Source organism: Molossus molossus, unplaced genomic scaffold (genome assembly GCF_014108415.1).
Source record: "Molossus molossus isolate mMolMol1 unplaced genomic scaffold, mMolMol1.p scaffold_m16_p_8, whole genome shotgun sequence".
NCBI classification, from domain to species: domain Eukaryota; kingdom Metazoa; phylum Chordata; class Mammalia; order Chiroptera; family Molossidae; genus Molossus; species Molossus molossus.
The window spans coordinates 36,598,240-36,622,555 of NW_023425402.1; the positions used below are offsets into that span (position 1 = coordinate 36,598,240).

Consider the following 24,316-nt stretch of genomic DNA (forward strand, 5'->3'; position numbering starts at 1 on the left):
AGTGGCTGCCACCCGCACGACCAACCAGGGCCGGGGACAAACTGCAACCGAAGTACGTGCCCTTAGCGGGAACCAAACCCGGGTCTCTCCGGACCACAGGCCGACGCTCTAACCGCTGAGCCAAACTGGCCAGGGCGAGAAGAGGTATCAAAGAAGAAAGATGAGATATTTGTTTGATTTTTAAATTAATTAATTACTTTATTTATTTTTGTTACAGGTGTTTCTCCTTTTCCCCCCACTGATTCCCACCTCCCTCTCCCTCCCTGCCTTGTCCCCAGCTTTGTTGTCCATGTCCTGTCCATCGTCAGTTCTCTCAGCAGCGATAAGGGTGCTGTAATAAATTTAGTGATGCATAAGGTACATGCTGACATAAAGTACCAGAGTCTTCATATAACCAGTACAAAATGAAAAACAAAGGGCTGGGAGACAGCAGTCATACTGGAAAGACTCTGAAAAGGTTTACAAAGCATCTCAAAGGGCTGCTGCGGCACACCTAAATGACAGGAGTACTTCTCCAGGCAATGGAAGCTGAGCAAATAAAAGTTTAAGAAATAGGGGAATAGAAAGCACATTTGTGCTAAAACAGTGACCTTCTCATTGGTTAAATTAATCTGACTAATAAGACCCCCTGACCATCTCCCCTCAGTCAGGTAGACAGAAGAATTGAAAATGACTAACATGTTCTCCTTGAACGTATGGTATTCTAGGTTTTTTAGGAAACTATGCACAGTCCTTGGATCATATCAGAATGCTTTTAAACAAAATATTTTATTTTTTGAGGAAAAACTATTTCATATTTATTCACAAAATCATTTTTAACACAACGTCTTAATTCAGCCCCTCTCAAAATGGTAATCACTTACTATATAGAGATTTCCTTTAACTTCTTTCAGAATTTTTACATGTCAACAATGGAGAACAGGTCATTGCTGTGATTAAATAGCCATACAAAATTATTTAAATCGTCCCACCATATCTTGAATAAATTTTCATGATAGACATGTTATAGGAGACATTCATTCTTCTATACTTTTAAACTTTTCTATAACCTAAAGAACATTGTACAAAATTTCACAATAGTATCACCTACCTGCCTTTCTGAACTCACCACACACCAATTTCCCTTTCTGCTTAAACACTCATTATATATGTGACCACAATATGTTACATGATCCCAAGATAAAACTCTGTTTTATCAGTTCTAATCACATTAGGATTTATTTTGACTTCTCTATTGAGTAAGATTACTGTTAAAATATGCTACATTAGATCATGTATTCTGTAGATCAGGTTAAGAAATAGAAGATTGATTTGGTAGCAAGGGTCATGTAAGCCAATTTTTGCAAATATGTCAAAGGAACATAAAATTAAGAGGGTCATTTCAGATATGTCTAGCCAGGCCTTTATTGAACCAAAGACGGCCTAGCTAGATGTATAATATGGCTGCATGTGCAATGTTAATTCAAAAAGGTTCAAAGAATGCTGATATCCTTGGCTCCCCACTCCCTTCTCTACCTGTCTCTAACTCACAGACAGACATTAACTTTGGCAAGCAGAGAGCATTTTTTGTTTGTTTGTTTGTTTTTCCCACTGACCTTCCATGGTTCTTGAAATTATCAACTGTAGTTTATGCATTTGGGAGAAAAGAACAGTAATATAATTCAGATAAACTAGTACAATCTGGAAACATAGACAATTAAGTTTTGATAGAAAAGAACATTATAAAGAAAAGTCTCAGCCTAGAGCATGTGAATTTGAAGGGCTGAAATCGGAAAATGAGATAACGTTTATTTGGAGGAGAGGGAGCGTCAGGGACAAGGAAGGAAAGGGATCAGAAATATATGTCTGTTCTTTAGAATCCCAAAGGAGAATAGATACTGCATTGTTTAAACCTTGTAATGTGGCAAATTTAGTGTCCATTTTTAACAAAAATTTTTCCTCATGAATGTATAAAAACATGTCTCATTGATTTAACTATTTTAGTTTTTCAGAAAGTAACATAGGAACTATTTACAAAATTGGTCAGTAGCATTTACCTAACAGAGAGCATTGGTTGCATTTCTTTGTACTATCTTTTTAAAAGTGTATAGCTTCCTCGGTTACATTGTTTTCAACTATATCTAGTAAATATTTGGGGGTGGTGTTGTCATCTCAAAGTATGTATAACTGTAGAAGTACTACTCATCTTGCTTTTCCCCTAAAAATTTGCCTGGATTATTTTAAAATAAATTAGATTTAGAATTTCAGTTATGCTGACCTGTAATTTATGAATGCGTATATGTTTTTACTTTGTAAATATAGTTCATTTACCCCTAAAATGCAAGGCAGACGGATGGGGACTTCAGGAAGAGCCATCACGAAGAGCACCAGTGTGAGTGGAGAGATGTACACACTGGAGCATAATGACGGCAGCCAGTCGGACACAGCTGTGGGGACAGTTGGAGCAGGTGGAAAGAAACGGAGATCCAGTCTGAGTGCCAAAGTGGTCGCCATAGTGTCTCGAAGGAGTAGAAGCACGTCCCAACTAAGCCAAACAGGTGAGTGAAGTGAATTCAGCTTAAACATCTCAAGGTCTGGCTGGAGAGACAAAAGTGAACCTTCGTGCTGTGGATTGTGATGAGATTTGTAGAGTGTATTTTTTCTTCTTTGCAAAGGAAGGTTATTTTTCTGTCTCTGGAAATCTGTTCATGTGTGGGCTTATTTTGTTTCTATACAGCTATCTAACAAGGTATCATTGTCAATCTGTAATATAGTCATATATTGTCCTATAAGTTAAAAAAATTAAAGTCATGTTTATAAATACGCAAGGAAATGCAAAGAAGTGTTAAAGATCCAAATTGACTTATGTGCAAGAAAAGCAACAGGATTCTCCTTTTCAAAATGTTCCTCGACTTATAATTTAGGCACTCTCTATATTTGTTATAGAAAAGAAGGTCAGTTGTGCAACTTGAAATATAGTTTCTATGGCACTGTATGAATATAAAAATTGAACTGTAATTGTTAAATTTTCAATGCAAGTAAAAACCCCACAGTTATTTTTACTTTAGGAAAATGGGTCAGTGGATTTGTGCAAAGAATAATGTTTTAATACAAATCTGAGTTTCAAATATTTTTCTACTGCTTATAAATCTTAAAAGCTTTATGTCCTCAAGGTATTTAGAAAAAAAAAGGCAAACTGGAGGATGGTTATTTTGGTATTATAAAATATAAAACACTGCCTAAGATTATTACATAACATTTGGTCAGACATATTAGCAATTCATTACTATGCTCAGTACTATCTGTGGAAAACGAAAGGTAAGAGAAATATCAAACTGATTCCCATTGTCGGCACCTGTTTCTCCTGTTATAACCATTGGTACCATTTTTTGTTTCTTAACAGCAAAAGTCTCGTCGCAAAATTTACTTTTACCAAAAAAACTTTCATGAAGTCCTTTTTATAGTTGACTTGGCATCCTGGAAAGTACCTATTTAAAATGATGCATGCTACCTGAAAATTTGACAAATAAATTAGAGACAGGAAATTTTGAGCCATCAAAAACTGAACTAGTACATACAGCTATTCATCTAAACAGAGGTTTGTCTTTCTGAAAACCATAGGTTTAGAACAAGGCTAGATTAGCTAACATCTCTGATAGATCTGCCTCCGTACCATCCCACTAAGATGATCAACATGTTTATTATGGAGAGCTGTCTTCCTTAGGGTCAGGTTTCTTCCTTGGGAGTAGGAGGCATTTTTCACTGTTCTGTTTTCTTTGTTTTATTTTTAATGGTGGTACTTCTTGGGTTTTGGTGTTGATGTGATGATGCTTTACAGTATTGGGTGTGGATAAACCTTTTACCACCAGATTTCAAAATCCTTCATCATGTATATGAAATGGAAATGTTCTTCGGTCGTTTTAGGAAACCATGTTTCCTTGTGTGAGAGCTGCAGGTTTAGGAGATGGCTTATCTTCTTCCTCCAACTTTCTACAGTCTCTCTCTCTCTCTCTCTCTCTCTCTCTCTCTCTCTCTCTCTCTCTCCCCCCACCACTTTTTTTCTCCTATACTTAGATACTAGTTGAGTAGAATTATGGTTTTTTAGAATGAAACACAACAGTAAGTTCAAAGGATTGTCATTGAAACACTCAGGCCTTTTGTTTTATGAATTTAAATTTTATTCTGGTTATGTTTATTGTTGAATTGCAAAACCAGCCTTCCTAAAAGTTGTATTGTCAGTACTTACATGGAATATCCTACTGTGTTGCAATGTATGGGAGTAGAGAGGACATTAGATTACAAAGCCAAAATAACAAAACAGCCTGTTCCAAAGTGACTCAGTGAGTGAACTTTGATTTTATCTTTCCAGGATTCTTTTCCTTTATATTATTACATGAGTTTGCTCATATAATAGGTGGGTTGGATTGATGTCCTCCTATGAACTTTCCACATATAAAATTTTATGTTTTTCTACATCATAATTTTACCTTTTATTTGATAACCCGTTTTTATTCTTCTTGATCTTTCTAAAGTCAGTGACAAGTGGTAGCAAACCACAATTATCACTGTTCTTTTTTTCAGTACATGGCCTGCTTTTTCTCCTTTTTCTATCTTCAAGTGATTTCCCCCCTCTATCAATGATTATATTTCTTCTTTCTTCTGAAGATTCACTGAAATTTAGAATTTCTCATTGTAAGAAATCTTATTTTTCATTGCTTCAGCTTCTGCAAATGATCATTAAATCTGTACTTTTGGATTCCTCCTCACCCAGGAAATATGCCCTAGTCCAAACGTGCCCTAGGAAAGCCCCTCTTGGATGTCCCGCTTTAAACGTGCTCGGTATTTCCACACATCTGAATGCTCAGCCCTTCCTTCCGGCAACACCACAGTTTTAATGGCTACAAACCCTTAGAATCCTTTTTTTTTTTTCCCTAAGCTCTGTCTTCTCCAGGCCCATCATTCCAGAAAAGCAAACTACCTAGTATTGATTCACACTAGACTAGTTTATTTAAATGTCATTGTTATGAAATAAAATGATTCCTTCCAAACCGGCGAGGCTTTTCAGGATGTCCTCCAAGAGCATAGAGAAGACATTTTCTAATAAGGTTAATTGATAAAAGATTCAGAGGAAAATAACAACATTACTTATGCATTAATATAAGCTGTGTATTCTATGGAAGGGAATGTACCTATCATGTTTAATTTAAATGTTTCATGATGTTTAATGTAAGGGCTTCAATTAGTGAGCCTCTTTGGGATCCAGTTCTGTCACCCTAGGTTACAGATTCTCTCTCCACTACAGTACCCATGCCATAATCAGGGAAAAATGAAGCCCTTGGAAATAAAGTTTAACCAGTCCAGTTCTTTATAGAATGAAGGATTTTAAGCACATTGTTGTTCTTTTTTTGTTTTTATAGCCACAGATTTGCTCAAAGGAGTATATTTGTTCGAAATCAAGTAAAATGTATTTAACAAATTGAAGAGCCTAGTAGATATTACACACACACACACACACACACACACACACACACATTTGCTATGAAGAACATTTAGTATGTTCTTCAATTATATATATAATGTCCTAGGCTCTTTAATTATATATATATATACTTATTCTTATAGACTGTTTTGATTATAAATAATATGAATATTTTAAAATCACCTGTACCATACTTTTTACTCATAATGGAAGTAGAAATCATATATATATACACACATATATGTGTGTATATATATGTATATGTGTGTGTGTGTGTATATATATATATATATATTTTTTTTTTTTTTTTGAAACTAGGGGAGTGATATAACAGAAAAGTTTCCAAACAATGACTCTAGTGCTACTACTGGTAAATGCCTTCAAGTAGTCAAGCACATGGCCACAAACCTGTTCAATAAACAGTTGCTGAATTAGATGGAAAAGTGAGGTAGTGAAGGAAAGGGGAATTGAAGAAAAGGCTCCAGATTCAGGAATATATTGGAATTGGTGAAGCTCTGGGTGAACTTAGGGCTAGACTTTAGAATGTGAAGGAGATTTTAGCTTATGATGTGCTGTGAGGATTTGGTCCCTCAGTCACAGACAGATGATATGATATCCCAGCAACAGTAACCTCCTCCTCTCTTGTAAATGAGGGCATTACTAAGAAGGGCACACAAATCTGTGATGAATCATCCCTAAATACACCCTTGTAATTACCTGTAAGTGTAAGATAACTATGATAAGTATCATAGAATGGTAAATATTCATGTATCTAATTGAATAAAATTGATAATAGATTTACATGTCAAGGTTTTTCCATGTGCTCTTAAATTATATACGTGTATGTGTGTATAATTTCACTCCTTAGTCACAACAAATTTATGAAGTGCTATTATTATTATTTCCATTTTGGAGTTGAAGAAACTGAGGCATAGAGGGATTAGGTTACTTGTCCAAGGTTCCACTGCAAGTAATTGGGCCAGAATTTAAACCCAGGCTCCCTGGCACCGGAGCCCATGCTCTTAACCACTGTGCTGAAAGAAGGAGTTTTAAATAAGGTTCAACAAACATTACTACACACCTGTGCTGTTAGTACATGATAGACACCATGCCAGGCACTAGACCAAGAGCTAGGAGTACTAAAAACATTGAATGAGGTAGTTTCCCTGCCCTCAAAGATATAATAAGTATAATAAGGTGAATGCATATAAATATTTCAGCTCTAAAAGGGCAATTATCCAAGCTTCAAAGTGGCACGGAGTGAACCAAAGAAGAATGTAATTCACTCTTACGCAGTCTTGAGAGGCTTTCTTGAAGAGATGATCAGAGAAGGACTTTCTAGGACACAGGGAACAACACATTGATTAAATGTTGAAAATAAGTGCTTATTCCTCTGGGATATGGCAAATAAGTCTCTATGCATCCTAAAATTACTTGAAAGATTTCTTTCATTTTAATTGGATATCCTTTCTCAACACAAGAGACAGGTCACCTCAGGATAGATAATATAGGTACTGGGCATGTGAGACTATGATTTCTGACTAGAACTTTTAGCTTTTGTGAAGAAAACGTCTATAAATGTAAGCTGTTGTCTTTTTGACTAGATATTGCTTGATTTACTTTATCTTATATTATTGAATAACTATATAGCTCCAGTACTGTACTAGCCACAGTGAGTATTTCAGAATTAATATTATCATACCCAGCAGAAATCATTCACACTTGAAATAAACAGGAACCAAAAGAACTAAATGAGAAAATATAAAGCAAAATAATAAAAATAAAACCCAGTGCCATTTAAGTGTGTTACCAAAAGAAGTGGGAAGAGCCCTGGCCGGGTTGCTCAGTTGGTTAGAGCATCATCCCATACACCAAAGGGTTGCAGGTTTGATTTCTGGTCATGCACATACGTGGGCTGTGGGTTTGATCCCCAGTTGGGGCACGTATGGGAGGCACTAGCCGATTGATCTCCCTCTCTCATAGCTGTTTCATCATTAACAGATGAGGGTACTTCGTTAGATTAATATCATTTTAATGATTATAACATTAAATTAATTAAACAATTAAGAGTCAATATTGTACTAAGATCATGCTAAGGAATCCCTTCTATGTTTCTTTAATGATAGATATTCTGTACCTTTTTGTCATCCAAATTTCTTTTTCTCCTGTCCAAATCCTTTTCTTTCAGACCCTGTTCAAGAGCCTCTAACTCTATAAAGTTGTCCCCTGTTGGGTCAACATTCAGTGCTCTCTTTGTTTTCTTGGAATTCCTATAGCTAAGCTCCCTGACTTCACTGTCCACTTGCTGCAAGCACAAAAATTCTGAGCTACTGCCATGAGCAAAGGAATATTTATTAAGGAAAAGTATCTCACATGGAGAGAGGTGAAAAGAAAAAATTAGAGACTTGAAAATGAGGCACAGTGGGGAGGGAGGAGAAGGGAGGGGGGAGGGGGGTCAGTGGGGGGAAAAGGAGAAACATCTGTAACAAAAATTAATTAATTAATTAAATAAATTTAACAAAAAAATGAGGCACACTCTGTCTGATTGAAAGATTCTGGACCTGTATAAACATTACCTTCAAGTCACATAAAGTTCCTGGTGTATTCCCCTCTCTTTTTGTGTTAAAACAGGGTGCGTAGAGCAGGGCCCAGTCCCCACAGGCTCGGCCCAGTCTAGCGGTCCTGCAAAGTCTTCTCTCCACCTGATCTGACACCCTTAGCAGCCAGCCTCAGTTTTGGAGGTCAGGCATTCACAAAAGACTAAACAGAGTTACTACGACCTTCCACCTGCCTCTGTTTTCCTGCCGAAATCCCTGAAGCATGGAAGCGTAACATACTTTTTGTGGAAATTAATGAAAGTCTAATAATTTTGTGGAAAGGGGAAGGAAAAATATTGGGAAGAAAACACAAATCTGTTTTTCAACTAATTGTCTCAGTCTACAGACACAGTCTGGCCACAGGAAAGCCGTATGAAAGGGCGAGCATGCGAAATAGTGAGGTTGGAGTGTGCGTCCCTGTGGGCGGGGGGGGGGGGGGGGGGGCGGCTGGAGCCCTCCACTGTCTCTTTTGTCATTTATTTCAGTTTTCTCTCTCTAATCACCATCTCATTTACCCATACTAGTTAGCCCCCACTGTATTCGGATGGGGCTCTTGTCCTGGGTGGGAGGACCTAGAACAGAAGATACTGTGGAGGAGCTCAGGGGGATGGGGAGAGAGGTGTAGTTAAAGCTGCTCCCACCTCCCTACAGCCGATTCAGAAGGATGAGCCTAGAGCTGGGTAAATGGATAAATAGTGGAAATTATTGTTCATTTATTTTTACACAGAATTAGGAAGGAAAGAGATCGAGGTGTGAGCAGTATATTCTTATTCATTCTGCCAACGCTTATTAAGCATCTTTCATGTACCAGACTGTAATTGAGGGAGTACTAGGAATAAGTGTGTGTGTGTGTGTGTGTAAAGGACACCTGAGCATTTTTCCAGGATGAAGAATGGAACGACCACCTCTAGATGAAGGGATGAAAAAAATACAACACAAAGAATTTTAATTAGTGGAGCAAAGTTCCAGAGAACAAAAGGAGTAATTCAAGGACACAAGGTTATTCTTAGAGAGAGGGAAAGATGGTGCTTCCTCTGAGTTTGATTTTGCTCCTTGTAATTTAAATTTTTTAATTTTATTCTTTATTGAATGTATTAGGTTGATATTGGTTAATAAAAATATATATGTTTCAGGGGTACAATTCTATACTATATCATCTGTATTTAAATTTTTTTTTCTCATCACCATTTATCCACTCCATGTCCTTTTCCCCCTCCACCCTTCCCCGTCCAGCCCTGCAGTCACCACACTGTTGTCCTGTCCATGGATGAGTTATCCCTCTCTCTTTTGGGAGGGTTGAGTGTGGGTGAAAGTGGTGGAGTAGAGGGGGTTAAGTGAAAAAGAAATAGAAGAAATGAGTTTTATTTTTATTTTTTTCCACTGTATTTATTTCCTTATTTATTTTTTATTTTTTAAATTTTTGTAAATTAATTAATTTATTTTTGTTACAGATGTTTTTCCTTTTTCCCCCAGTGATAACCCCTCCCCAGCCCTCCCCGCCCTGTCCCCAGCTTTGTTGTCCATGTCCATTGTTCATGCACACATGCATATAAGTTCTGTGGTTTATCTCTCCCCCACCATCCCCTCTTCTGGGAATTGTCAGTCTGTACCCCACTTTCATGTCTCTGGGACTACCCTGTTCTTCAGGCTGTTATGTTCATTATATTCCACAAATAAGTGAGATCATGTGATATTTGTCTTTCTCTGCTTGGCTTGTTTCGCTTAGGATAATACTCTGCAGATCCCTCCATGTCGTCTCAAAGGATAAGAGATCTTTCTTTCTGACAGCTGCATAGTACTCCATTGTGTATATGTACCACTGCTTTTTTATCCATTCATCTACTGATGGACACTTGGGCTGTTTCCAGATCTTAGTATTGTAAATAGTGCTGCTATGAACATGGGGGTACATATATTCTTTCTGATTGGTGTTTCAGGCTTCTTAGGGTATATTCCTAGAAGTGGGATCACTGGGTCAAATGGCAGTTCAATTTTTAATTTTTTAAAGGTAACACCATAGTGTTTTCCATAGTGGTTGCACCAGTCTGCATTCCCATGAGTTTGATTTTTAAAATGAGGAAATGGTTGGAATCCGGAGGCATATGGCAGTGGGAATGTTGAAAGCTGAAGGAGCTTGAGTAAGAGGACTTTGGCCTTTTTAGAGGCAAGAGCAAATGGAGAGAGGGGATGGGGGGATGCTGTAAGAAGTTAACTGGTGTGAAAGAAAGTTGTGCTGAGCAGCAGACAAACTTACACCAGGGATCAGTGTCACCCTTATAGGTATCTAGTTCATTTTAGCTATTCTTTCAAGACTCTCATCGCCTGCTTTTGTGCATCTCCAGTGTCCTGGCCAGGATTTCTGAGATTATCATGGGATTCTTTAAGATCATGTCTCCAGTCTTTAAGAATCTGATATAAAATTTGATTTATGTACTTACTTTGGAAATTTGCCTGTCTTGGGTTTCCATTTGCTACTGAGTGTGACTCTCACCAGCGTTAATATGAGTCTCACTGGACAAAGCTGAAGCTCTGCCCTCTCTCTCTCACCTGTTTTTTCCCCTTTTTGTTGAATTTATCGAAGTGACACTGGTTAACAAAAGTATACAGGTTTCAGGTGTACAATTCCACAACATATCATCTGTACACTGTATTGTGTGTTCACCACCCCAAGTCAGGTCTCCTTCCATCACCATTTATCCCCCCATACCCTTCTCCACTTCCCCCTCTACCGCCCCCTTGGCAGCCACCCCATTGTTGTTGTCCATGAGTTTTTCTTTTCACTCAATCTCTTCAACCTCCCCATCCAACCCCCAACACACCCCAGACAGCGGTCAACCTGCCCCTCTGCCCAATGAGCAGGTCTCTTTCTTAGTCTCACTCAGAATATGGGTCTAAAAGCTTTTTGTTCCCTTGTCTTGGCAATTTATCTCAATGAAATTAAACAATTATTTCATTATAGTCACAGGAATGAAACACTTTAGAAGGTCCATAATAGCCCTGGCCGTTTGGCTCAGCGGTTGGAGCTAGAAGGTCCATAATAGAGTTCAAAACTACATGGAGTTCATTATCCTACAGGATTATACTACAAGCAAAAACATAAGTATTCAAAGAAGTTTGGGGGAGATTATGGATATTTGACTTCAGATTTGCTTAATAAGAGTTAGTAAATTTCCAAAGCATATCACTAACTTCTCAAGATTAAATTATAGATAGAAACGAACAAAATTTCCCTGTTCTGTCAAGAAAAGAATCCTGCCCTGGCCAGTTTGGCTCAGCGGTTAGAGCGTCGGCCTGCGGTCTGGAGAGACCCGGGTTTGGTTCCCGCTAAGGGCACATACTTCAGTTGCAGTTTGTCCCCGGCCCTGGTTGGTCGTGCGGGTGGCAGCCACTCGATGTGTCCCTTCACATCGATGTTTCTCTCTCTCTCTCCCTTCCTCTCTCTCCCTCCCACTCTATCTGTACAAAAAATAGAAAAATGTCCTCAGGTGAGAATTAAAAAAATAAAAGAAAGAAAAGAAAAGAATCCTATACACTGATAAAACTATAACTGTAACCCACTAACACCTAAAGGGTAGTACTTGAATAAGCTAATTTCCCATGAGTTCAAGGTAATATTTTAAAATTTACATTGTCCTTAAACAATAATCATGGCAAGAAAATTTTCAACATGTTAAATTTTCTTCTGCTAATCTTTTATTTCAGTTTTTTCCCAAAAAGTTACACAGATAAAGCAAATCATCAAATAAGTCAAGTGAGTACCAGCTTGGACCTCGTACTGTCTTTACCTTGGGAAAATGACTGTGTTACATTTGCCCTGGAACTTATTTTTTTCTCTTTACAAGCAATTCAGTTTACCAAAACATTCTCTGTATTTTAAGTCTAGTGTTGCTTTGTAATGAGAATCTACCTTTTCCTTCATGAAAGTAAGTTGTAGCTGCAGGGAAGAAAAGCTATGGTGGTCTCTGAACATTCTAGGAAAAGTATTCTTGCCTCTGCTGATTAAATTGGAAACAAAAAATTCTTACAAAAAATTAGTGCCCCCCCATGCCCCGCCCCCAAGTTTCAGAAACAAAAAGCTACTATGAATCAAAGTCTTGCTGAAATCTAAATTCCTAGTCTGTCCCTCATTTCCTTGATTCATTTAATAACAAGAAAAACATTCTGAGGAACGTAATGTTTCATGTTCTTTGTTTTCCTGAACACAAAATCATGGTGCCAGAAATGATTCTCAAGTCTGCAAAACCATCAGATGAATGTAAGCATGGGTTCCTTTATTTACTGTTGCTGTCTGGCTTAGGAATTCACTACTGTTAATAGAGATTTGATGTGGCTACAGTAACTCATCTTCTGAAGAGATGCCCTAATAAGGATTAGTATTTTCAAACATACTAGCTGTTCTATTTTTGTCCTTTTTTTGCTCTGACCTATAAATTTTGAGTTTGGCTATTCTGTAGATATACTTTTAGGTTGCTTTGGCAGGAAAAATATTTATTTGAGTGGAATTAATTTTTAGAATTAATTTGTATTTTAGGAGGAAACTAACATTAATTATGGGCCCTCAAAGCACAATATAATAAGTATTCAAATAATTATATATGGTGACATTTATTATTAACTCTACTAAAATAATTTTATTATGTTTTTATTGATTATTTTAGAGAGAGGAGGGGAGAGAGAAATAGAAACATCGATGATAGAAGCATCAGCATCCATCAGCTGCCTCCTGCACACCCCTACTCGGGGTCGAGTCTGCAACCCAGACATGTGTCCTGCCCTGGAATTGAACCGGGACCTCTCAGTCCATGGGACAACACTCAGATGCACTGAGCCACACTGGCCAGGCCAGGCAGAGATAATTTTTAAACATGAGGTCAATTTCAGAATAAGTGTTATAAAACATTCTGAGTCACTCCAACTTAACAAGAATCTTCTCTGATAATTTTTACAGCAGATGACCAATTTCAATGCATCCTAGTTTTATATAGAGATATTTTTATTGATTCATTACAGTGATTTTCATCTTTTTTCATCCCATGGCACACATAAACTAATCACTAAAATTCTGTGGCACACCAAAAATATATTACATTTTTTTGCCCATCTGACCAAAAAAATACATATAATGTTGATTTATAAATAATAGTAGCAGTAATACTAATTACCTACCCTTTATAATCCAGAGTGACTTTTTAAAAAATCAGATGCCTGTATTTGTATATAAGAATTTCTGCTACCAAGAATTAACCAATCAGTGCAACCTTATTATGCGACATGAGCAATAAGATGTAACTCTATTATATGACCTATGTATTTATGATTCAAGGCATTCGGCTGTTGTCATTTTTTTTTTTATTTGACAGTCTAAGGGAAAAGAAGTCATTGTCTCTGACTAAATAGGTATATCATATTTTAAAAATTCTTGCAGCACACTGGTTGAAAAGTGCTGCTTTATTTTCTAATTATTTTTCAGACTTTTAAACCCAGAAAAACAAAAGGAATATATAAAAATCTGCAATAACATCACTAATTGCAAATTTACTGTGAAAAATTGCTGAATAATTAGTTAATATTTTTATGAACTTTGTTTTATTAATACTAATAAAACCATAAGCAATAATAGTGTATAAATGGCAACCAGAGTCGATGAATTTGCTCAGGAAGGAAGTGTAGAATACAGGGAAAGGATCTAGAAGACTGCAGAAGAAAACAAAAAGTTAAAGACCACTTTTAGCCTTCGTGTTCCCAGCTATAAAGTAGAAAAATAAATGATTTCTATGATTTTTCAAATGGTTTCTAAAATTAACAATAAGAATAATATTTTGTGACATGAAAATTGCATAAAATTTATTTTTGGTGTCCAAGAATACAGTTTTATTGAAATGCAGTCATGCTCGTTCATTTACATATTGTCCTGCTTTCATGCTACAAAGCTCAAAATATTCACTATCTCGACCTTTCAGGAGAAAATGTCGTGACTTTGTGTCTAGGCCAAGGACTTGGTGCCTGCAGGTGCAGACTGCAGATAGAGGCATGAGCTAGTGGTCATTTCCATGGCTCCCTCCCACATCTCTGCCCCTCAGTCAGGAGTTAAATTGTCCCCCTTCTCACTGTAGTTATGCCATGCACCTACTGACAGCCTCTCATTAGACACACTGATTCTCCAGAATGAAGGCTTATCCCCCCAAAGATAAGATACCTCAAACCTTCAACCTTGCCCTAAAAATTGATCCCTGACTTAGCTGCTTACATAAAGTTGTAAAAGCACTTCCCTCAAACCTAGTTTTCCCAGTTGGGAGCTGAGGGACTGTGTCTTTTATTTCATGGTAATTACTTAGCCCAATGCTTGTGCTAGGCACACAAAGATATTCTTGAGTGAATGGAACTTTTGAAAGATTTTCTGTATTTTGTCTCTTTCCTTACAAGCCACTCAGTCCTCCTCACACTTCAGTCTGAATATTGTCCAACCCGATTCCCCAGACCATCCTTGCCAAGGTCACAGAAAGTTTATGGGCATGAATTTAATTTGGATAAAATTTAACGTATATTTTAGGACACATGTATTGTGCAGATGTGAATCCAATAAGATGTGTACAATAGAAAAATACTGGTTAAAATGTCTCCTTTTTATTTGACATGAGTAAATAAGTCTTGTTTATTTTCTGTCTCTCACACGTACAACTTCATTTCTGGCAATGCTTCAGCTGGACTTGTCCTCGAGTTCACAAAATACTCCTCAAAGCTTCCTTCTTTGCACCTTTACACGTGCTAACCCCTCCACCTGGCAAGTTCTTAATCTGTCATCTTGCCTGTCAAATTCCTTCTCTTTGCTTAAGCCCTATCCAAATTCCAGCTTCCTATCAGGGCTAACTGTGACTCTCCGAACTCCTGTAAGACTTGTTTTTATTCTCATATAGTGCTGTATAAATACTTCTCTGCCCCATAAATCTCTTTAGAGTTCTTGTCACAAAACAAACTTCCAAGTTACTCAAGAACAGTAATCATGCAGCAGGTATTTTGGGTCTTAGACAACATAGTGCCTTTAACGCACAAGAACCTTGGATAGAAGTCATTGGATGGGTGGCTATGATGCTTGCTTAGTCAGAATATCATGCCCAGATGAGAATTAATTGACTATATTGTGGTATTTCAGTTAACATTGTGACATGCTGTTCTTGGTAAATTTTAAAGACAATTTTTTTCTTGTGAGTTTTCTATTTTTCAGAAATCAAAACATCAAACCAAAAAACCCCACCATTTTAAGTCATTGCCCAGCTGTTATGGCCCAGTAGTTGAGCATCGACCCATGCACCAAGAGGTCGCCAGTTGAATTCCCCGTCAGGGCACATGCCCAGGTTGTGGGCCCGGTCCCCAGTGGGGGCGCATGCAGGAGGCAGCCAGTGGATGTTTTCTCATCATCAGTGTTTCTACCTCTCTCTCCCTCTTCCTTCTTCTCTCTCTAAAATCAATAAAGAAAAAATAAAAATAGAAGTTATTTTTATTACTTTTCTACCTCCATTTCCCTCTCTTTTTTGCTTACATATCACTTCAAAAGCACTTAGATATTGATCTGGATACATTTTACTGGATAATTCCACCATTTTGCTTTTAAGTTTTAACCCTTCTATAAATAACAGTAGCTAATTATTATTTTAAGGTTTTGAGGCAGTAAATGAATTGGTGTAATAGTGACTTCTTTACCATTACTAAAAAAATTAAAGTAACATTTTATTAGAAAATTTAGTGAAAGATAAAAATTTGCATTGATAATGATTAAGATATTACAGTTTCTAACACCCTCTTACATATATTACTTCATTTAATAAAGTCTGCCTATTAACCTTGTGGAAATGTATAAGTGAGTAATACAAAAATATCCAGATTTTTTGGAAATCTGTCTATTGTTAGGGATGGAGACAGAGGATCTCTGTGCATAATGGATCTAATGTAACTACTTTGTATGTCAGCTAATGGATTTTTATATTGAAAATAAAACCCCTGATGTCAGGCCAGTACATTGTGATACTTATGACAAAATAATTTACATTGTAGGGATTCTTTTCTTATGACTAAAGAATGTAGCACACATGATTAGTCATGGTTTCAGTGAGGCTTAAGAGACTTATGTTCTCAGACTGCTGGAGAACTAGAAGTCCGTATTTCAGATTCAAACTCAGTACTCTAGGGTTTTTTTTGTAAATGGAAAAACCAATTTTTCTAAGCTATTGATTTGAAACTATAAAACTTCTGACAGTTCATCAAATAGTAAATAATCATATACTTAGGAAAGTTTCAAATGTAAAAGGGATAGAAGTAATAGGTAATAACTAAATATATTTATATTTCTAATAACATAGTTGCATTGAAACACTTTGCTATTATCTAATGAGGTAGAAGTATATTCATTGGGAAATACAAGCAAATAAATTAAGATCTTAATTTAACATTTTTATCACTTTGAATTTGAAAGTGTTAGAAAGAATCTTTGATCTATGTGCATTATAGAAACTGAAAACAGGGTGGGGGGGGGTCTTGAGAGTTAAGTCTATTGATTAGAAGTCCACAGAAAATTGAATTCATGAGGTAGTTAATCTAATATGTGTGATTCAACCTTCTGCTAAAAAAGCCAATTTCTATTTAAAATTTCTACCTCAGGAAATTTACCCAAACTATTATCCAATTGTTTTTATAAAGGAAAAGAAAAAAGAAACAGAAGATGTCATTTTGAGAAAGCTTACATGAAATTTCATTGATTTGTGTGATCTTCAGCAGATCATTGACCAAAAAAATACCAATTGACATACATATCAGAGACTTACTGAGAAGACTGATGTGAACAGGAAAATTTTACCTTCAAAGTGAGAATCTACTTTCAGTTTAGTCTTTGGCTTCTATAATGCCTAATGACAGCTCTGTCTTCTCGGGGCTCATTCTTTATTGTCTCTTGTAAAGAAAAGACTCAGAAGCATTCTATTTTTGTGGAGAAAAACTCTCCACCTTAATAAATTATGTAATTAATTTTGACAAACTATCCACATTCTGGGTACAGTTATATGAGGGACAAAGGCTGAATCCAGATGTTTTAATTGTTGTGTTAAATGCATTGACCAGGATGATGATGCAATTTTTCCCAGAAATGCTTGGATTTAGTGTAAGTGCCATTGCAGATATTGATTTTCGTTTCCAAGGTGTATGTGGCCTGATTTATGGGTCTCTTGGTGGGAGCGTCGCCATCGAAGTGGCTCTGTAAGCACCGAAATCTGTTGACACCCCTCTGCCGAGGGCGCTGGAGACAGACGTTACCTCCCTGGGACCCCTCCAGCGCTTTCCATTCAGTCGGCTCGCCCTAGATTCTCGGCTGGAGAGCACAGTTTGACAGTTAGGTGCACGTCTTTTTACTCTGTAAGTGGCTTAGTGACGTTATTCAAAGCAATGCCAGTTGCCTATTCTTTTCTTCTGCCTTTATGGTTTTATAGTTTTCACTGCATGCCCGTCAGCCAGGCATTTGAGAGAAGCCTGTGCCCTTTAGAACTCCGCACTGAGTATTCTTCCTGGGACACAGAAATAGAAGCTTTTCCCTTGCCCTCCAGTTGTTTACAATGCCATTTACTGAGCAGTATCTCTGCAGCCGAAGGGCCATCTACTCCAATAGAACTTTACCATTACAAGGCCTCCCATGCGTACGATCCCATCAGTGCAAACTTACTGAAAGCTTTTAGTATAAGAGCCTGGGTATACTAGGGAAGATTGGGGATGCTGTAATTGAGGAAGGATTCCTGGAGAAAATGAGTTTTGAAGTTAAATATAATACAAATATATGCTCTTCATCCTCAAAGTTTCTATGAAATTTAATGTGTTCTCATGAATTTTTCTTTCCATCTGGAAAATAATTGTGAGAATTCAAATTTAGTTGAAAGGAGCATCAATATTTTGAATTTTACATACATATCACCTGAAATTTTTATTTTCAAAAGAATCTGACTTTCATAACATAACCATAGTGACATTGGTGTTGTTCCTTCTTTTCCACCTTTAAATCTTTAAGTCAGTAGTACCTGAAACCAGCAATTTTGGGCCACTGAAATTAAGTGGCTACTGCTTTTATACCCACTCAACACAGGCATTAATGTTTATGTGATGCCAAATATTTTATTCATCCCGCGGATGTTTATCAAGGGGCCATCAGTAGCTGGTGAGAACGGCCCAAGCGTGCTCAGCCGTGTTCTGTGACTGGTCCTGTGTCAAGCACTGACGTGCATTATCACACTGAATCCTCTCAGCAAGCCTGTGAGGTTGCTATGAGAGTTTATTACAGAGTCTGGTGATTACCTCTGGATTTACAAAGGGAAGACAAAGGCTGAGAGAGGTTAAGTCACTTGCTCAAAGCCACACAGCTAGGAAGTGGCAGAGAGAATTTGTCTCTTTGGATCTCTGTGCTGTGGACAATATCTGTGTCACCCTAAAACGTATGTGTTGAAACCTAATCCCCAGTGCGATGGAATTAGGATGTGAGTGGTTTGGGGAATGATTAGGTTGTGAGGGTAGAACCCTCATGAAGGAAATTAGTGTCCTTACGCAACAGGCCCCAGAGAGCCAGCCGCCCCTCTCTTCCGTGCGGTCACTGTGCGAGGACTGCCTTCGAGGAAGGGACCCTCCAGACACCGGATCCCCCAGCACTGTGGTCTTGGACTTCCCAGCTCCAGAACTGTGAGAAATGAATGTTTGTTGTTTATAAGGCACCTAGCGTATGGTAGTTTTGTAACTACTATACTACATTGTCTGGGGAGGTTTAAAGTGCCATCAACTGTTAATAAAGTGTATGATTATATATACCCAGAATATCCAGTATCAATGGTTAGCATTTTGTCATTTCTGTAGACGTCTATATAACTAGAAAATTATTTAATTTGAATTCCGTTTCCCTTTATAGAGAGAAAACTTTAAAGTGTGTATCTGTATAAGTTCACACAAGCTAAAGCAACCACTGCTTTTTCTCCCTCATTGATATTGCTTTGCTTTATTATTCATCTTATTTTACCTGTCAGGGAAGGAAACAGAGAGAGCTTAAGCAACTTGCCCAAGTTCACACTCATGAGGGCAGAGCTGGGGTTTAAACCCACAGTTGGGCTACACCATCTGTGCTCCTAAGTGGAGTATGTCCTTAAGGTGGGGCAGTGAAGCGACTGTCCGCCAGCTGTCCAGTGGCAGGGCCTTGATACTCTACGGACACCCAGCAATTAGCTCAATCTTTGAGCTAATACTCTCTTAAAATGTGCAAAGGCTCTTATACAGTAACATTTTACTACTTGTTGCTTTAACAAAAACAAGTTTGTTGGTCATCTGTGAGTGTAGTGGATTCTGCTCGGTTTTCCTGTGGGGAAAGGCATATAGGAAGACGGGATAGTACATCAAATTACACTGTCTGCTCGCAAAGTAGTAAGTCGTATTCAGAATTGTACTGGTTTTTCTCTGCACCATTTCACTGCTTTCTGAGTCTGCGGGGCCAGGGAGAAGGGATTTCCTGGGCATAGCTGGGAAGGGGGTGGAAAGAGCAGGGAAGAAAGAAGAGAGTACAGATGTGTGAGAGGTGCCCTTTGGCCCATGTTGTGTGTATAAAGGCAGCTGGGGAGGAGAACAGTGGTCCCGTGGGAGAAGGTAATATGGGTATAATGGAAGTACCAGGCAATTATCTACAAAATCACCCCTCTGCAAGTTGATTGTTGGGGAAAAATATAGGAAAATGCTATAAGGAAGTCATTTATATATTGAGGAATGACTCTCCAAACTTATAAGAAAACTGGATTCATTTGCTCTGTTTACTTAGCTTATTTATCCACAAGGATAAGCCTAATTACAGATATTAATAAAGGCATAGTTTAGTAGGTACTTATTATGAGCCAGACTGGCACACATCTAGTAATATAAAACAGGTACCATTATTATCACCATTTTTCAGATAAGGAATCTCAAGCTCAAGAAGATTAGATTATTTTTCCTGGGTCACATAGCCGGTAACTGGGAGATTCTGTATTTGGATGCTAGCATCTTTGTTCTTAGCTATCAGACTGAGCTGTAATCCTCAATATTTTATAATATTAATATAATTCTAGCTGTTATAAAAATTGACCCTAAAATGTGTAAAGGCTCAAGTTCAACACAGTCGTATGTATTGTTCCCTGAACTGTTCGAGCAGGTGCTTGTGGTTGACAGTCCACTCGGCTCCATGCGATCGTTCAGGTACCCAGGCTCTTGACCTCTCACGCCTGTTTGTCATCTGAATCCACATGGCAGGCGGACAGAAGGAGAATGGAGGAGGTACATCTGCTTCTTAAAAGCCTTGCTCTGGAGGTGCCACACATCATTTGTGTTAATGTTCTGTTAATGACAAAAAAATCACATGACCAAGCTGACATACTAGGCATGGGGGCTGGGAAATAACAATCCCGGCTAAACAGCCACTTCGTATCAATTTTATGCAAGGGAAGGAGGTGAGCAGCTAACTGGCTCTCATACACCTGACTTAAAATGTCTTTCATTATTATTAGTTAAATCATCTGAGAGTTTCAAGTGTTTTTTAAGTAGAGTGAAAAGACTGCTGCTTGCTTCTGTCATTACAGGATTTGTACATTGCCAGTGTAATCTGGGAGCCTCTTTATCCCAGTTTCAAAGCCTGTCAGACTCTAAAACTGGCCCCAAGCTATGTGTTCACCTCTCAGTTTTAAATTTTCCAGTCTTCTTCTGATTCTTGGAGTCAAGCTTCCTCTGTCCCATACCACATAGAGTAATATGTGAGGCTGAGCCATCCATTTATTTTTATAAAAAAACTGAATTAAAACTTTGTTCATGCCCAGCATTTATGAGTTAATCTACTTTGGTAAAATTATTATTGGGAGCAGGCGATTGGAGGAAAGGAGGTGATTGAAGGTGGTCATATCTCTAGGCACATGGTATTTACGCTTTTTTCTCTCACCTCTGCTCCTCAATTATTTCTCCTAGATTCTGTCAATATGTGCATTTATATATCACTCTTCCAAGTTGCTGTAGCATTATTAATGTATTTAATCTATCAAATAGCCCTGTGAAGTCGGTGCTCGTATCATGTTTCCCGTTTACCAGGGAGGAAACTCAAATAGAGATGAACAAAGCATGACCTTGAATACTTTTTACTAAAGAGTGATGCTCATCTCCATTGTTTCACTTCTGTAAGCCCTAACCTTCACACCTCATGCACGGAGTTCCCCAAACCACAGCCGCTGCCCGTAGAAAGCAGTTCCCTCCCAGCAGTGTGAGCACCGCGGCTGCAAAGCAGAGCAAAGCACCGAAACAATCCTGTGTTTGTGCAGGTATAGGAAGATGTGAATCTGTTCTCTTTCACCCTCATACAAGTGACTGAAGAATAAGAAAAAAACTATTGCCAAATGCTGGTCAGAAAAACAAAATAGACATCATTTCAACACAATATAATTAAAGACTGAGTCTACTAGGCAAGGTGAAGTAATGAAGGTGATGATCTTGTCAGTTCTGTGAGGGTCATGATTTCAAAAACATTTCAGAGAGTCTTTCGCTAATGCAAAGGAAGGCTGTAAGTTTGTATGAGAAACTGGAAGAAATATTTAGAAGTGGCAGGTGAGATTCCAGAATTTCTGATGAGCAAAGCTGCTTGGATAAATTAAAGAGAAATTCTTGTTTGCACACTATTAAACTTAACTAGAGATTATGTAGGGGCAGATCCAGAAGAGGCTCATTTAAACACAGTTCTCTGAGATATAAACACAGGAGGCTGCCAATTAAGTTTGTGGGGGAGGAGAATAGGTTTGGAAGTACTTGTAGTCTAATAAAAGGAAGATTTTAAGGTGAAAAGATCAGGAAAGGATGTAATTAACAGAGCATGGTTCTGGAGAACACAGGAGGGAGAAGGATCTGGTCCAGAAAGGAGGAGAGACCTTCTGCACTGGGACAGGAGAGAATTAGGGAAAGGATAGAAGTGAAAGTTTAGGGGCTCTGTGATCTGGTGTATCAGGCTCCAGCTAACCGCCTGCGTTAGGAAACATGGTAGCAGCCCTCAGGGTGTATAATAGAGCCCCAGCCATTAATACCAAATGAGGCATCTTAAATCTACTGTGCCAACTAAGGCATCTAAGAAGCCATGTAAGGGCCCTTTCTACCACCCATTCATATGTTCTCTGGGCTTCATCTCCACTTTAAATTACATATTAGAAAGCAATTTACCTTTTTCCCAAACAGCACAGAGCCAGTTAGGAATATCTCCAGTGGTTCTTCTTCATAGTGAGCATTTCAGGCAGTCACGTAAATAGCAAAGCTTATTAAATTATCATTTATTGCTCATACAGTCACCAATACCTCTGTAAGACAAGAAATTAATTCACTATTATATTTGATATGCATTTCTTTAATTAGTCTGTAAAATAACAAAGGTTGCCTGTCCAGTCGACAATCATTTTTCTTCAAGGGTCATATGAAATAATTAATGTCCATAAAACATAAATCACAAAGGCAAAGTATTTCTCAAAGTTGTGTTTCAAATATATGTTACTGTGTGTTAAGGTAACTGTGTTTCCCATGAGCATATATCTGAAATATTATTGCTAAAAATCATGAAAATGTCCCAACATATAAAATGTTTATTATACTCAACTTTCTGGAAGCATCTTGTATCCTATATCAACCTTGATATAAGGTATTTTTAATGTTCAACAGTTTTTATAGAGTTTTAACACAAGTTGTATAACATTTATTACGTAGGTGTGTTTGCCTTAATTGGAGTGACTGGGCTAAAGCAGAACAATTTGTGAGTCAGAATTCTGTTTGCCCTCCTAACTCAAGTTTCACACCATCCCGAATCCCCAGGCAGAGCCCTTCCTCTCCCTCGCTCGTTGGGCTGCTTTCCCACACCTCTTCTCTCCCATCACCATTAAAGAGCAACCTAAAAGTAACAAGTAGCATCTAGCTTTTCTAATTTTAAACAAAATACACTTTCAATTTTTTTTTTCTTTATTGATTTTAGAGTGAGAGGAAGGGAGAGGGAGAGAGAGATAGAAACATCGATGAGAGAGGACATCGATTGGCCGCCTCCTAGGGATTTGGCCCACAACCTGGACATGTGCCTGACTGGGAATCAAACTGGCAACCTCTTGGTGCATGGGTCGATGCTCAACCACTGAGCCACACCAGCCAGTCTAGCTTTCCTAATATTTTAATTTTTGTCAAATAATGGGTTATTAAACACCCTGCCAATAATCATTTTAATGCTAATTTGAAATTCCCATTTATGTAAGGTTACTGTATGTTGTAATTTATAACTTAGTTTCTAACCAGAGCACTGTGTCTTTATCTTAGTTATAAAATAGTTTTATGAAGCATATCTTATAAAATGGTTTTTATCTTACTTATAAAGTAGTCTTACTTATAAAATAAACTATTAGCAACTGCTTTCAAGCATATATGGAACTGTCATTAGTCAAATTTCTTATTTGTGAGAAGATACAAGGAATCTGCCATACAATGTTAAGCAATATATAAATCTATAAATAGCAAGTTATTATATATTAATGTAATAGCTATAGCCTGTTAGGTGTCAGATCCTGCCCTGGGTACTTTACATATATCATTTCTATTCTTACCGAAAACTAAGAAGTGTTCACTTTACATAAAAGGAAACTTAAGATAAACAACTTACCAAAAATGTTACCAGTGGTAGTGTTTGTATTTAAATGTAGGCTTATACAGAGTCTAATAAGGGGAAAATGTGTAGGGTGCATAAAAGTATCACAAAATTGGGGCAGAGACCGGGCTTTACTTTTGTCTATAGTTTCTTTAGCTACTTAATAAATATTTGGCTAAAGGGATTCTACAAATGACTCTATTTCCTAATAATAATAATAGTAGATTATGTTTCCTGGCTTAGAAATTCTCTTTATAAATGGTAGACTTTTCAAAATTATTTGGAAATTTTCTACAATTATTCTTAGAATTTAGATCATGAATCTTATGAATAAAAGACAATTTTAGGGAGGTTTTTTTTGTAGAATAACAACTTTTTGAGTCATCTCCTAGTATGGGGCAGTGCATTAGTTAATTATTGCTGCTTTATCAAATTACCACAAATTTAATGGCCTACAACAACAGAAACGTATTATCTTATAGTTCTGGAGGTCAGAAGTTCCAAAAGGGTCAGGGTGTTGGCAAGGCTGTTGTCCGGCTACTGGAGGGGGAACCCACTTCCCTGCCTCCCAGTGTCCAGGAG

At 37.6% G+C, this 24,316-nt stretch overlaps 1 protein-coding gene across 1 annotated transcript in view; it reads left to right on the top strand.

Annotated features, from left to right (window-relative positions):
• The window catches only part of RIMS1 (regulating synaptic membrane exocytosis 1), a 428,918-nt gene that overhangs the window by 369,648 nt on the left and 34,954 nt on the right, over positions 1–24,316 (top strand). Inside the window, exon 24 of the mRNA XM_036248759.1 lies at positions 2,302–2,537. Within this exon, the coding sequence (XP_036104652.1) occupies positions 2,302–2,537 (236 nt within the window). The remainder of the gene's footprint in view (positions 1–2,301; positions 2,538–24,316) is intronic.